The sequence below is a fragment of the Muscardinus avellanarius genome, assembly GCF_963383645.1.
Source record: "Muscardinus avellanarius genome assembly, chromosome: 19".
Lineage (NCBI taxonomy): Eukaryota > Metazoa > Chordata > Mammalia > Rodentia > Gliridae > Muscardinus > Muscardinus avellanarius.
The window spans coordinates 14,983,774-14,996,440 of record NC_137805.1 but is presented as its reverse complement, the minus strand read 5'-3'; the positions used below and the strand labels follow the sequence as shown (position 1 = coordinate 14,996,440).

Genomic DNA, 12,667 nt, shown 5'->3' with positions numbered 1-12,667 from the left:
GAGCACGCATGGTGGCCATCAGTGAAGTCTCAGCCGTCCTTTCTGGGGCTGTGCGCTCTTTCTTAGTGTGTGCCTATGGCATTTAGGTCTAGCCCGGGGGGTTCACCGTTCAGTTCCACCCCTCACTCATTTTACCTCTGTTTGGAAACGGGGTCTCGCTAGGTTGCTGAGAGCCTCACTGTATTGCAGAGGCTGCCCTCGAACCTGCAGTCCTGTCTCAGCTTCCCAAGTACTGGGATTGCAGGTGTGCGCCACCACGCCCCGCTAACAGGCGCACTCTTTACTCACGGCTAGGCATCCATAGCCTGGTGTTGCTGGGGAGGAATGGGGGCTTGGGGAGCTGCAGACACTGGGGCCACCCAGCCCCAGCGGTGGGCGAGTGTGCAGAGCCAGCCCACACACGGGCACCAGGACGGACACACCCAGCGCTCAGGTTCCCAGGGTCCCACCCTGCTCCTGCCTCTCAGTGGTCAGCCTCACACAGGCTTCGCAGGAGGGAGGACCCAGCCATTTTACAGATGAGAAGACTGAGGCTTGGGAAGGGCCTCCCAGCTCCTAGGTGGGGCCAGAACTCAAAGCCCGACACCTTGCTGGGGCGCAGTCTGCACACCCCTCCACCCTGAGGAGAAGCCTCCTTCCCCCTTGGGCCCTGGAGGCATCTGCGCCTCCTCTCCCTTTCAACAGCCCTGACAGATGTCCCTGTGTGGACTGGACTGCTGGCCAGCTGTGGAGCCTGCGGTTGCCCTGTCTTTGGCCATTGGTGCCCCGCTCTGATCCCCAGAGACGACGGGAGCCTGGTGCTGAGACCCGGGGTCTGCTGTAAGCTGCTGAGTCTGGCCCACCGGCTGGTACAGCGCACCCCAACACCACGGTCCCTGCCAGGCATGAGCCTGGTTAACCAGGCAGGGAGCGCCCCCGCGCCCTGGCAGCCTCGGGCCTGCTGGGAGTGTGGCGCACAGCACACTTGAGTGTGTGTGTTGCATTTTAATTAAACTTTTACTGCGCAGCGGGAGCGGGCGGCTGCGGAGCTGGGAGGCTGCTCTCTGCCACCCCAAGTCACAGGCCGGAAGCCTCCGGCCAGGTGGATGTTTACTTTCCTGGAAGTGGTAACACTAAATACATGGGTGCTCGGCCCAGCCCTGGTGAGCTTTAAAAGCCAGAGAAGCCGCCCCCAGCTCACACAAGCCCGGGTTCCTCCCACTCCACGACGCAGGGTCCTGCTACAGCTGCTGTCCTGGACTCCCCTGGGACCTGGCCTGCTGGAGGCTGTGCCTCGGAGGTGTTGTTGATGGAGGCCAGGCCTACAGAGGGGGTCAGTGGCCCCCCAGGCTGCTTCAGGACCCTTGACCGCTCCCAGAGGGGGAAGGCGGGAGGGGAGGGGATTCCTCCAGGAAGATGGCGGCTGCCCTCTGGTGGGTGTGGGGCTGCCGGTGGGCCCCAGGACACGACCTCCGGAATTCCTCCCTCTTCCCTCGAGCTCGCCACAAGTGGTCACCTGAGGAAAATGTGTTTCTGGTTAAATCACGGCCTTGTTTCTTTTCTTTTTCAGCCAAGGGCTCCACATCTTCTACAAGGTAAGGGACCCTGTATTTGTTACTTGGCTGTCCGGCGCCCCCAGGACCACGCGCGCCTCCGCCCCGTCTCCTGTGTGCCGCCAGCATCCCTCTCTTTTGTGGGCCGCTGGTGCCGAGTCTGTTTTATTTTTAGTTATCTCAGATGAGGAGTACCGGCGCAGTGGCACTGACCTCTTGCCTGCTGCCCCAGACACCGGGCCTCTGGCCGAGTCCCACGCGGGCGGCAGAGCTCGCGTGGTGACCTCACGTCACGGGTACATTAGTTTGTTCGTGGCCATTTACAGTGGCTTGTTGAGGGCGCCGGGTGCGCGCAGCTCTGCCCTGGGTGCTGGGCCCAGCGGTGAACAGGAGCGAGCCCAGGCCTCTGCGGGTCAGACAGGTCGAGGGGCACGGGCAGTGAGCACAGACGTGAACGATCCGGAACCTTCTGTCAGGTGGGCCCACCTCAGCGCAGCAAAGGAGACGCAGGTTCGTGGTGGGGCTGTCTTGGGCAGAGAGGGGCGTGCACGTTTGCAAACCGCACCTCCAGAGGTGGGGCCGCCGCTGGTAGAGAGGGCGCCCCTCTTTTCACCCCCCCCCCTTGTCCTGAGCTCAGCAAGGACACGGCCTCTGCCTGGCTCAGGGGGCTTTCTGGCGCCTCCTGATGCTTCCCCGGGTATGTTCAAGGTGTCTGCGCCCGTCCCCACTCCCAACCTGCCCCTCCTGAGACAAGGCACCGCGCCCTCCTGTTCACAGCCAGGAGCTCCTGAGCTGGGCACCATCGTCGAATGGGATGGTGCTTGGTGGAGGTTTGGGAAAGAACTACTGAAGGACTAATGAACCCTTGCTCTGTGTGCGTGCGTGCGTGTGTGTGTGCGTGTGTGTGTGTGTGTTACTGAGGATGGAACCCAGGGGCATTCTACCTCCAACATACATCCCCAGATCTATTTATTTATTTATTTATTTTGCGGGTCTGGGGATGGAACCCAGGGGCATTCTACCTCCAACATACATCCCCAGATCTATTTATTTATTTATTTATTTTGCGGGTCTGGGGATGGAACCCAGGGGCATTTGACCTCCGAGCTACATCCCCTGCCTTATTTTTTATTCTTTATTTTGAAACCGGGTCTCACTGTGTTGCAGAGGGCCTCACTAAGTAGCTGAGGCTGTCCGCGAACCTCCGGTCTCAGCCTCCCGAATGCTGGGATGACGAGCGTGCGCCACCACACTTGGCTCTGTTCTTATTTTTTACTGTCTTATCCCCAATTAGTGTGGTCTGAAGGGAAGTATGGTGTCCGTAGCACTAATGACAACCACATTTCTGGCTGCCATTTTTGTGTATGTGTGCGGTACTGCGGATGGAACCCAGGAATATTCATTACCTCTGAGCTACAGCCCCAGCCGTATTTTATTCTTTATTTTGAAACAGGGTCTCACTGAGTTGTGTAGGGGCTCACAGGTTGCAGAGGCTGCCCTCGAACCTGCAATCCTCCTGCCTCAGCCTCCCAAGTCCTGGGATTACAAGGTGTGTTGCCACACTTGGTTGGTAGCTGCTATTTATAAGCACCAACTGTGTCCTGCACACCAATCTGTCCCTTTACACATGTTATCCTACTTGCGACTTTAATTTTCACAAAAGCTCTATGACTTATTACTATTCCTGTGTCATAGGACAGTGGTTCCCAGACTTGAGCGTGTCGCAGAATCCCAGGGGCCTTGTTCAAACACAGCTGCCCCGGAGTCCTTGATTGAGAATTTCTCTGTCTAGCAGCCCTCGGGTGGCGCTGGTCCGCGACCCCTGCTCTCGAAGGTCGTCCCTGACCATCAGAGACGCCGACTTTCCCACGCAGCCCAGTTTTGACCCTAACACCGGCGTGGCACTCCGTCTTGGCTGCGAAGCCTCCGCCGCCTGTTTCTCCTCCCCCAGAGAAGCCAACCGTTTTCCGCCTGTTTTCTTATTTTTCAGCGTGAGCCCACCGAGGGAGCCATAACGCTCTCTTCATCTCTCTCAACCAAAGCGATGGCTGGCAAGCGCTAATGGCGGGTTCTCAGCTGCGCCTCTGGCCGGCTGGGATCAGACATTTCCCCAGGCCACCTGCACGGGGCAGCGCCCTCAGGAGGGTGTGAGAGGCCTCTGCTTTGAGCTCAAAGGGCCTGCGGGGTGCAGGCGGCGGAGGAGGGCTCTGCCACTCCCGGGGTTAGGAATATACAGGTTCTGTCATCTTCTGCGGCTCAGACAGGAGCCGCGAGTCTCCACTCCCTTAATTGGGCACTGGGGCTCGTTCAGTCGGCCATTTGTTTGCCTGTCAGGCGTTCTCCGCGTTTATTCCTGGAATATTCAGGGCTTCCCCGGCTCTTTCATTCATCCGGATTAGGCCCTGCTCAGCGCCAGGCCTGCGGACCACAAAGGGAAACAGAGGCGAGACTGCGCCTGGGCCTCTGGCACGTAGGGTCCAGAGAGAAAAGCTCGTTCATTCACTGAGCAAACACGGTGTGCCGACCACGTGGCAGCCCGGGACGAGGTGTTGGGGCTTCAGGACTGAACAACTCAAAGCTCGCAGTGCCCTGGGGAGGCGGCTGGAAGCTTACTAAACAATACCACGCAGGGGTTGGCAAAATAAAGCGGGTAAGGGGTGGAGGGTGGTGCAGAGGTGGGAGAGTCAGCCCCGCAGTGAGGATGTGGTGGAGGCCGGTGCGGAGGCCGGTGCGGCTGGAGCCGAGCGGTGCGGCAGGGAGAGGCGGGGAAGCAGGCTGCAAAGTGGGGTTCACCATGTGGGAGGAAGGGTTGAGCTTTCTGTGCAGAAAATAACATGGTGTCATTTATGCATTTTAAATGTGGAGTGGAGGCAGGGAGGCTCTCGAGGGAGCTAAGGCCAGGTGGTGGAGTGGCTGGATCCGATGGGTGTTAACGCACCCTTGGGTGGGTTAGACTTGGGTGGTAAAGGAAGAGAGAAGGGTGAGCGCCAGATGCCACCGTAGCCTGGCTCAGGACGAGAAGTGGCCAGCCATTTGTCGAGACAGAAAGACCAGAGGAGAGACAGACAGACACACAAAATGGATAATTGTTAGTCTGAAATACTGCCTGAATGTTCTGAAAGTGGAGTTTGGGGGTTCAGTGAACCTCAGAAAAAGTCTGTTTTTTTGTTGTTTTTGTGGTCCTGGGGATGGAACCCAGGGGCATTCTACCTCTGAGCTACACCCCCAGCCCTGTTTTTTATTCTTTATTTGGAAACAGGGTCTCACTAAGTTGCAGAGGGCCTCACTAAGGAGCTGAGGCTGGCCGCAAACCCAGATCCTCCTGTCTCAGCCTCCCAAATGCTGGGAGAAAAAAGTCTATTTTTTGAGTGTTTTTTCTTGGTACTAGGGATTGAACCCAGGGGCATTCTACCTCTAAGCTATCCTCTCAGCCTTTCTTATTGTTTATTTTTAAACAAACAGGGTTTTGCTAGGTTGCTGAGGTCTCACTGAATTACTGAGGACTCTAGAAAATAGGATTTGAAAGCCGGGCGTGGGGGCGCACACTTGTAATCCCAGTCAGTACTTGGGAGGCTGAGACAGGAGGATCGCAGGTTCGTGGCCAGCCTCAGCTACTTAGTGAGGCCCTGCTTCAAAATAAAGAATAAAATAGGATTTGAGCGATCACGTCTGGCCGGGGCAGCCGACCCGCCCCACCGCACAGGCTTCCGGCTCTTCCACAGCACCCTGCTGTCTGTCTGTCTGGTGTGGGACCAGCTTCTCCCCAGCTCGGAAGCCACGTGTGCGCGATCTGACCCCCCACATGTCCCCGGTCCTGGGGGCGGTGGCTCTGGCCACATGGCACTCGTGCCCCAGAAATGAGCTGTGCACTCGTGGCGGCTCCGCTACACCAGCCCCATCGCTCGCTTCTGACACTGTCCGGGCTGATGTCCCGGGACACAGTGGCTGGGTCCAGCGCATCACCTTGACGGTGACACCCTACCGCTGAGCCATGCCAGGGCCTCCAGTCACAGGACCCAGGCATGAGCAACTTTGTCAATTAACCAAGACGGCTTAGCCTGTCTTTTCTTCACTTAACAGCAATACGTAGAGACTTATGATACAGAATATTCAGAAAATACGAGAAACAACCCCAAAAGAAAAATACCCCCCAAAGGCCACTACCATTACCACTGCCCTGTCATCACCCAGATGTTCTGGGTCATTAGACCCCACGGAGAACCTCCTCCACTTGTCACTTAATGCAGTCATCTGTATCTTTAAAAAATACCTCCTCATAAACCCTTATGAGTCCTCATCTGAGCCAGGCCTGGCGGCCCATGCCTATAATCCCAGTACTTGGACAGGAGGATCACAGGTTCGAGGCCAGCCTCAGCAACTTAGTGAGATCCTGTTTCAAAATAAAAAGAGCTGGGGGTGTAGCTTGGAGGTTGACTCCCCCTGGATTCGATCCCTGGAACCAAATAAATAAATAAATTGATAATAATGGTAATAATAACCTTTATTCTTTATTTTGAAACAGGGTCTCACTAAGTTGCAGAGGGTCTCACTAAGTAGCTGAGGCTGGCCACAAACCTGTAATCCTCCTGTCTCAGCCTCCCAAGCACTGGGATTACAAGCGTGTGCTACCACGCCCAACTAATAATAATAATCTTAATCTATAAGTTTATCCTCATTTCCTAAAACAGTCTCAGTCAGCAGCGCCTCAAGACATAAGCCTCCATCCCCCTCCCTGCCCAGGACACGTGGCTTTCATACAGAAAGCTTTGCAACACTGAATTTCCTCCAACCTTACAAAACAGTGCGGCTATGCATCAAAAGACGAGGACACCATCCAAGCTCTTGATCTTGCCCTTAAAAGGGCTGGCCTTCCTTCCCTCCCCCACCAGGCAGGTGTAAAGTGCTTGTCGGTTTTACCAGGTCTTCCCCAACATACCTTCTGAGTATTATCATTTTTAAAGTGCCACACGCTTGTAATCTTAGCACTTGGGAGGCAGAGGCAGGAGGATCGCAGGTTCAAGACCAGCCTCAGCAACTTGGCGAGACTCAGCAATGTAGTAAGACCCTGTTTCAAAACAAAAAATTTTAAAAAGGGCTAGTGGTAGCCGGGTGTGGTGGCGCACGCTTGTGATCCCCGCGCTTGGGAGGCGGAGACAGGAGGATCGCACTGGTTCGAAGCCAGCCACGCTGGCTTAAGAGACCCTGTTTCTAAATAAAAATATAAAAAATAGGTCTGGGAGTGTAGCCCGGAGGTAGAAGGGCTTCCAGGAACCCCAGTATCACACACAAAAACAAACAAACAAACAAAAAAGGGCTAGTGGTATAGCTCAGAGGTAGAATGCACTGTGTTCAATCCCCCAGTACCACACACACACACACACACAGAAAGAGCCGAGCGTGGGGGTGCACACTTGTCATCCTAGTACTTGGGAGGCTGAGTCAGGAGGATCACGGGTTTGTGCCCAGCCCCGGCTACTTAGGCTCTCTGCAACTTAGTGAGACCTTGATTCAAAATAAAGGATTACAGATAGGGCTGGGGGTGTAGCTTGGAGGTGGAATGCCCCTGGGTTCCATCCCCAGTAGCCCACCACCCAAAAAAAATAAAGAGAGAAAAGCAAGGCAAAAGAACCCTGCAACAGAGGTAAAAAAAGAAAGCAACGGTGTCTCGTTTAAAAGTCCTCGCTAGGGAGATGGCCCCTTGTCCAAACACTCGATAAGCAGTTGTGTTTCTGTTGTGAATCATTCATCCATGTCCTCTGCCCATATAGGAAGTGGAATCTAAATGTTATTCTTATCGATTTGCATGAGCACTTGAGATAGCGCGGGTATTTTTATCTGTGTGTCTCTTTCCATTTTAGGTTGCATGAGCCCGAGAAGAACGCCAGAGAAATAACCCAGGTACAGTCCTTGGTGAGCGCCCTTCCCGGGAAACTCGGGGTGTGATTTCCTTGCAGCCACCGAGTTGCAGATCCGGTTCTAAATTAAGACTCTGTCCCCAGGGAGGGTGTGGAGGATGGGCACTTCCCTCATTCCCCCCACGTCCTCTGCAGGCTCCTGCTCTCCGCTCAGGCCTGGAGATTCCGAGGCAGCCCTCTTGGTTCATTGCTACCACGCACACCTCCAGGGGTGCCATGTACTCTGTCTTGTGTGAATGGGGCCCTGGGGTCAGGCTGCAGCCTTCCTTAGCGGGGACTGGGCCTTCCTGCCTCTGAGCCCTTGCTCAGCGATTCCCCCACCGGGAGACCACCCACGGCCCGCTCTCTGTAGCCCAGCAGTGCATGGCCCACGAGGGCCTCGCCTGCCTTTGCTGATGGAAGGACTCTGGCTCATGGCTTACCTCCCACAAGGCTCCCGCCCTGGACCTGCAATTTCTCCTTGACATTGCTAAGGAAAAAAAAAAATTTTTTTTTAGTAGTAGTAGTAGTGTGGGGTATTCTACCTCCCAGCTATATCCCCAGTCCGATTTTTTAATCTGAAACAGGGTCTCACTAAGTTGCAGAGGGCCTCACTAAGTAGCTGAGGCTGGCCGCCAACCCGGATCCTCCTGTCTTAGCCTCCCAAGCAGTGGGATTACAAGCGTGCGCCACCACACCTGGCTGCTAAGGTAATTTCTTAGGCAGCATGGTTGGCCTGTTGCCGAGAAGCTGAGCCCTGCCTACCCGCGCTGGCCCTGTTGGGCCTCAAGGCCTCGGGCTCCCCAGCCCCGTGTGATACAGCCTGCTCTGGACCAGGGACAAGCAAGTGCCAGTTGGCCTAGACATTTCCAGGTGGTTGCATGTCTTTGAGTCTGTTGAAGGAGCCAGGCTGGTAAGTTTTTTAGACTGAACACCTCGGCCTGTCCTCCTGACCTGGTGCAGCCCTGGACACAAGCTTGGGTGGTCGTTAGAAAATATGGGATAATTTCTAGTCATAGCAGAAAAATATTCTCCCAGTCATTGTACCTCTGGGCTTCTTTCTGGCACCTTCTGAGGAAAGGATGGTGGTGAGGAGTATTGGTCGCTGGACCCTGTAGAAGTTCACATTCAAAGACTTACTGAGCACCCACCAACTGCCCCGCCCAGGCACTGAGCAGCGGGCGGTGGTCTCGTCTCTGTGCAGCCTCATCGACCCTGTCACTGGGGCTCACAGCCGAGAGAGCGCCCGCAGGGCTCAGGACCGTGGGGCCTGAGGGCCCTGACTAGCTAGGTGACTGGATCACTCCACCTCTCAGGGCTCAGTTCATTCATCTGTAAAGTGGGACCAGTGCTCCTCTGAGCAGGGTTGTGGTAGGGCCCATGTGAGGTGCTGTGTGTGGCGGGGGCACTGCTTACAACACCCGGTGGGTCACTTGCAGGCATAGTCACCGGTGATAAGATGAGCGTGGTATTTGGCTTCTCAGCAGTTGATTGCTGATGTTTATGGGGAGCAAGTGCTCATGGTGTCCCAGGCTCCGTTCTGAACGTTTACCCAGATGATTTAGTGTGATCCTCAGGGCAGCCCCAGCAGGAGGTACTATGACTGTCCTGGTTTTACGGACAGGACACTGAAGCCAGAGAGATAAAGTGATTTGCTCAGAGTCTCTTAGCTTCAGAAGGCAGGCCCAGGATTGGAACCCAGCTCTGACTCCAGCACCTCCACCATCCACCCCTACCCAGTGTCCACACTCCCTCACAGTCCCGCTCTGTCTCCCAGGCGCCAGCTTTACCCAGAGCACATCCATCCACCCGCCCACCCTGTCTTTTTATCCATCCATCCATTCATCCATGTCTATCCATCTATCCATTAATCTGGATGTCATCCATCCATCCATTCATCTAGCTGTCATCTGTTTATCTATTTATCTCTCCATCTATTTATTCATCTTTCTATCCATCTGTTTATTCATCTATTCATCTGTCATCTATCCATCCATCCATTCACCTATATATCCATCTGCCATCCATCCATCCATCTATCCTTCTGTTTATATATTCATCTGCCATCCATCCATCCATCCATCATCCATCCATCCATCCACCCATGTGTTCATCCCTTCAGCACCAATAGAACTTCTTCTGAGATAATCTTTGTGTCTGCATCCTGACAAATGCTCAGTGATTATTTGTGGAAGAAACTCGTGCAGGAATGAGCGTCCCCAGCCCCTGGGAGGTCACATCTGTCGGGGCCCAGACAGGCAGTCCTGTGCAGTAGGTACCGGATGGATGGAGCCGCCTGGGCTGAGGAGCACAGAGAACGACTGGGCCAGCGGCCTGGGGGGCAGGGACGATGTCAGGAGGCCAGTGCGTGAGCAGAAATGCACATGGTAGAATGGTTGGTTAAGAGGCAAAGGAGGGGTGGAGAGCTCAGCCAGAGAGATGGACGTGGGAAAAGAGGGATGAGGATTGCGGGTGGCTCCGGCCAGGAGGAGGGAGTAACTCTGGGGCCGGGCTGGGAGGTGACCCACTGGTGTTTCAGAAAGACCTTCGACCAGATCTCAACCTGTTCAAGGAGGAAAGTGGGTCAGAAGGGGTCAGGCTGGGGCAGGTGACTGGTCAGAGGAGAGGGCGGTGGATAAGGCCGAGCCCTTGGGGTCCAAGAGGAGCCAGAAGCATCCAGACTTGGTGCCCAGCTCACGTGGGAGCGGGCCAGCGGCTCCAGAAACACCTTCTCTCTGTCTCTAAGATCCAGGACACGAACGACATCACCTACGCAGACCTGAACCTGCCCAAGGAGAAGAAGCCGGCCCCCCGCGCCGCCGAGCCCAACAACCACACAGAGTACGCCAGCATTCAGACCGGCCCGCCGCCCAGGCCGGAGGACACCCTCACCTACGCCGACCTGGACATGGTCCACCTCAACCGGGGCCCCAAGCAGCCGGCCCCCAAGCCCGAGCCATCCTTCTCGGAGTACGCCAGCGTCCAGGTCCAGCGGAAGTGAAGGGGACGGCGCTCGGCTTTAGGGCCTGTCCCTGCAGGCTATCTCGTCCCATATGGAAGCCACCGTGGTAAGGACAGCCGGCCAGTTCCCGGATGGCGGGGTGGCTCAGGCCCCGGACCCGGAGTGAAGGCGGCTGCTTGTCTGTCCACCCTTGGGCTCTCCACTCCTCCGGGCGATCCATGCCCCGTCCACTTGCACCACATCTGGAGGCTGGTGCTGCTGGGCTGGAGCCACCGGGGGCACAAGAACTGTGTGCCTCTGCTCACCACGGGTCTGGACGCCCAGGCTGCCTCCTCCGTGCGCCAGAGCCTGCTCTTCCAGGAAATGGAGAAGATCCTCCCACCCCCCACCCAACAGGGCTTCTGGGAAAGCTTTCCCTTTAGATGGGACCACGCCCTCCATGGAGAGGCTGGCAGATAAAACAGACCCATGTCCTGAGACTTAGCTGAAGCTGCCGCACAGGCCTGGCCTCCCGCCTTCTGGACCCGTGCGCCACACGCCCTGGGGGACGGGGGCCTTCGCCTCTTCCTCCAGCCCCTCTGCGACTCCCGGGCACTCCGCACGGCCCCACCTCTCCTTTCTAGACCCAAGCTTGCTTCCTTCAGCTAGCACTAACTCGGCAGCATCGCGCTGTGGACCCCTGTAAATTATTGAGAAATGTGAACCGTGCAATCTTGAAGCTGAGGTGTTAGAAAACCTGATCTGTGATGTTTCTTCCTTTCTCTCCTTTTTTCTTTTTTTCTCTTGGCTCTTTGTCGTGTGTTGAAGTTCATGGTTGGGTCTTGTGAAGTCTGAGGTTTAACAGTTGTTGTCCTGGAGGGATTTTTCTGCAGCAGAAACTGAGCTCCTCCCAGGCCCGAGAGCCCCCAGGACCAGGAAGGAGGATCCGCATGTTCAGCTGCTCTGTGGAAAAGCTCCGTGGCCTCCCGGGACTGGCTTGATTGACCTTGGCCCCGCCGCGTGCGTGGCTGGCACCGCTGCCCTGGGCCCGCTGTGGTGAGTGAGTGCGCGCCCTGCCCAGCGCTTCTCCAGGGCAGCCCGTCCAGGCCCAGTGCCTCCTGCTCTCCTGTAACTGGGAAGCGCAAAGACGACCCCCTTCCCGCCTCTCACAAGCACTTTAGCGACCTGCAGGGGGGGACACTGAGCCAGGCCCCACCCCTTTTACACACACACACACACACACACACACACACACACACACACACACACTCCAGCTCTCTGAGACCCTACCCCACAGGCAGGCGCTATCTTCTGTTTCTGCTTCCAAGCCCCAAACTGGAATAGACCTTGGTCATGGCTCAGCTGTGAGCCAGGGTAGATGCATCCTCTGTCACTCGGTCCCAACAAGTTGGGCAGAGGTCGTGGCCTAGTTGCCCTCTGGCCCCACCCTTCCGGTTGGGATGGAGGACCTGGCTGGGCCCGGCGCTTGATGAGGCCACCTCTGTGGCCCGCTATTAAGCGTAGAGGCAGTTCCTGTGATTTGGTCTTCACCTGCACCATGTAGAATTGGGAAACTACTGCCCACCAGCCCGGGCCGTGGGGGGCCAAGGGACTCCTGGTTCAGGCTGTCCGAGCAAGGGGCTGAGCCTTCCTGGCCATTGCGGGGGACGGGTGGCCCTGGGTGGCGCAGCACAGGCCAGCTGCCCGGGGTCGGTGCCGCGCTGCTTTACACGGCATCCTGGAACATGCTGAGCCGATGGCCGCGTGGCCACACTGGCAGGCAAGTCAGAGCTCCTCTGTGCCCTGGCTGCCTGCTCGAGCGCCAGCTGGCTGCCTGCTTGGGCCACTCCCCAGTTCCCAGTGGCTGGCTTGTAAACCTTTACCCCCCTCTCTCCCGCCCAGAGAGCACGTGTGTATATGTGAATGTGTATGTGTGTGTGTGGGGGGGGGGTACACGCGCACACAAACATATCCACACAGTGATTTTTAAAAGAATGTTTTCTTGGTGCCATTTTCATTTTATTTCCATTTCCTTGGAGGGAGGATGGGGGACAAGGCCGGGGGTGACGGGCAGCCTGGGGAGGCGCCTTTGTCGTGTGTGGAACCCCAGGAACAGGAGGAGGTTGAAGGAGACCGGCGGGAGGAGCGTGGGTCCAGGGGTTTCTTTGCAGACTGTTTGGAAGGAAACAGACCCCATTTTGTATATAGTGCAACTTAAACTTTTTGGCTTGCAAACTATTTTTGTAATAAAGATTTCTGGGTAACAATGAGACCTTTCAGTGTTGATGTGCTTGTCTTCA

General features: G+C 56.2%; 1 protein-coding gene across 4 annotated transcripts in view; it reads left to right on the top strand.

Annotated features, from left to right (window-relative positions):
* LOC308277493 (tyrosine-protein phosphatase non-receptor type substrate 1-like) overlaps positions 1 to 10,427 on the top strand; it is a gene marked incomplete at both ends in the record, with an annotated part of 36,060 nt that extends 25,633 nt beyond the window's left edge. For 2 of the 4 annotated variants that reach the window (XM_080716683.1, XM_080716684.1), the window contains 3 exons: positions 1,550 to 1,574; positions 7,391 to 7,442; positions 10,173 to 10,427. In XM_080716683.1, coding sequence (XP_080572809.1) covers positions 1,550 to 1,574; positions 7,391 to 7,442; positions 10,173 to 10,427 — 332 coding nt within the window. The remainder of the gene's footprint in view (positions 1 to 1,549; positions 1,575 to 7,390; positions 7,443 to 10,172) is intronic. The other 2 variants (XM_080716682.1, XM_080716681.1) reach the window with 2 other exon arrangements.
* Positions 10,428 to 12,667: the final 2,240 nt, after the last annotated feature.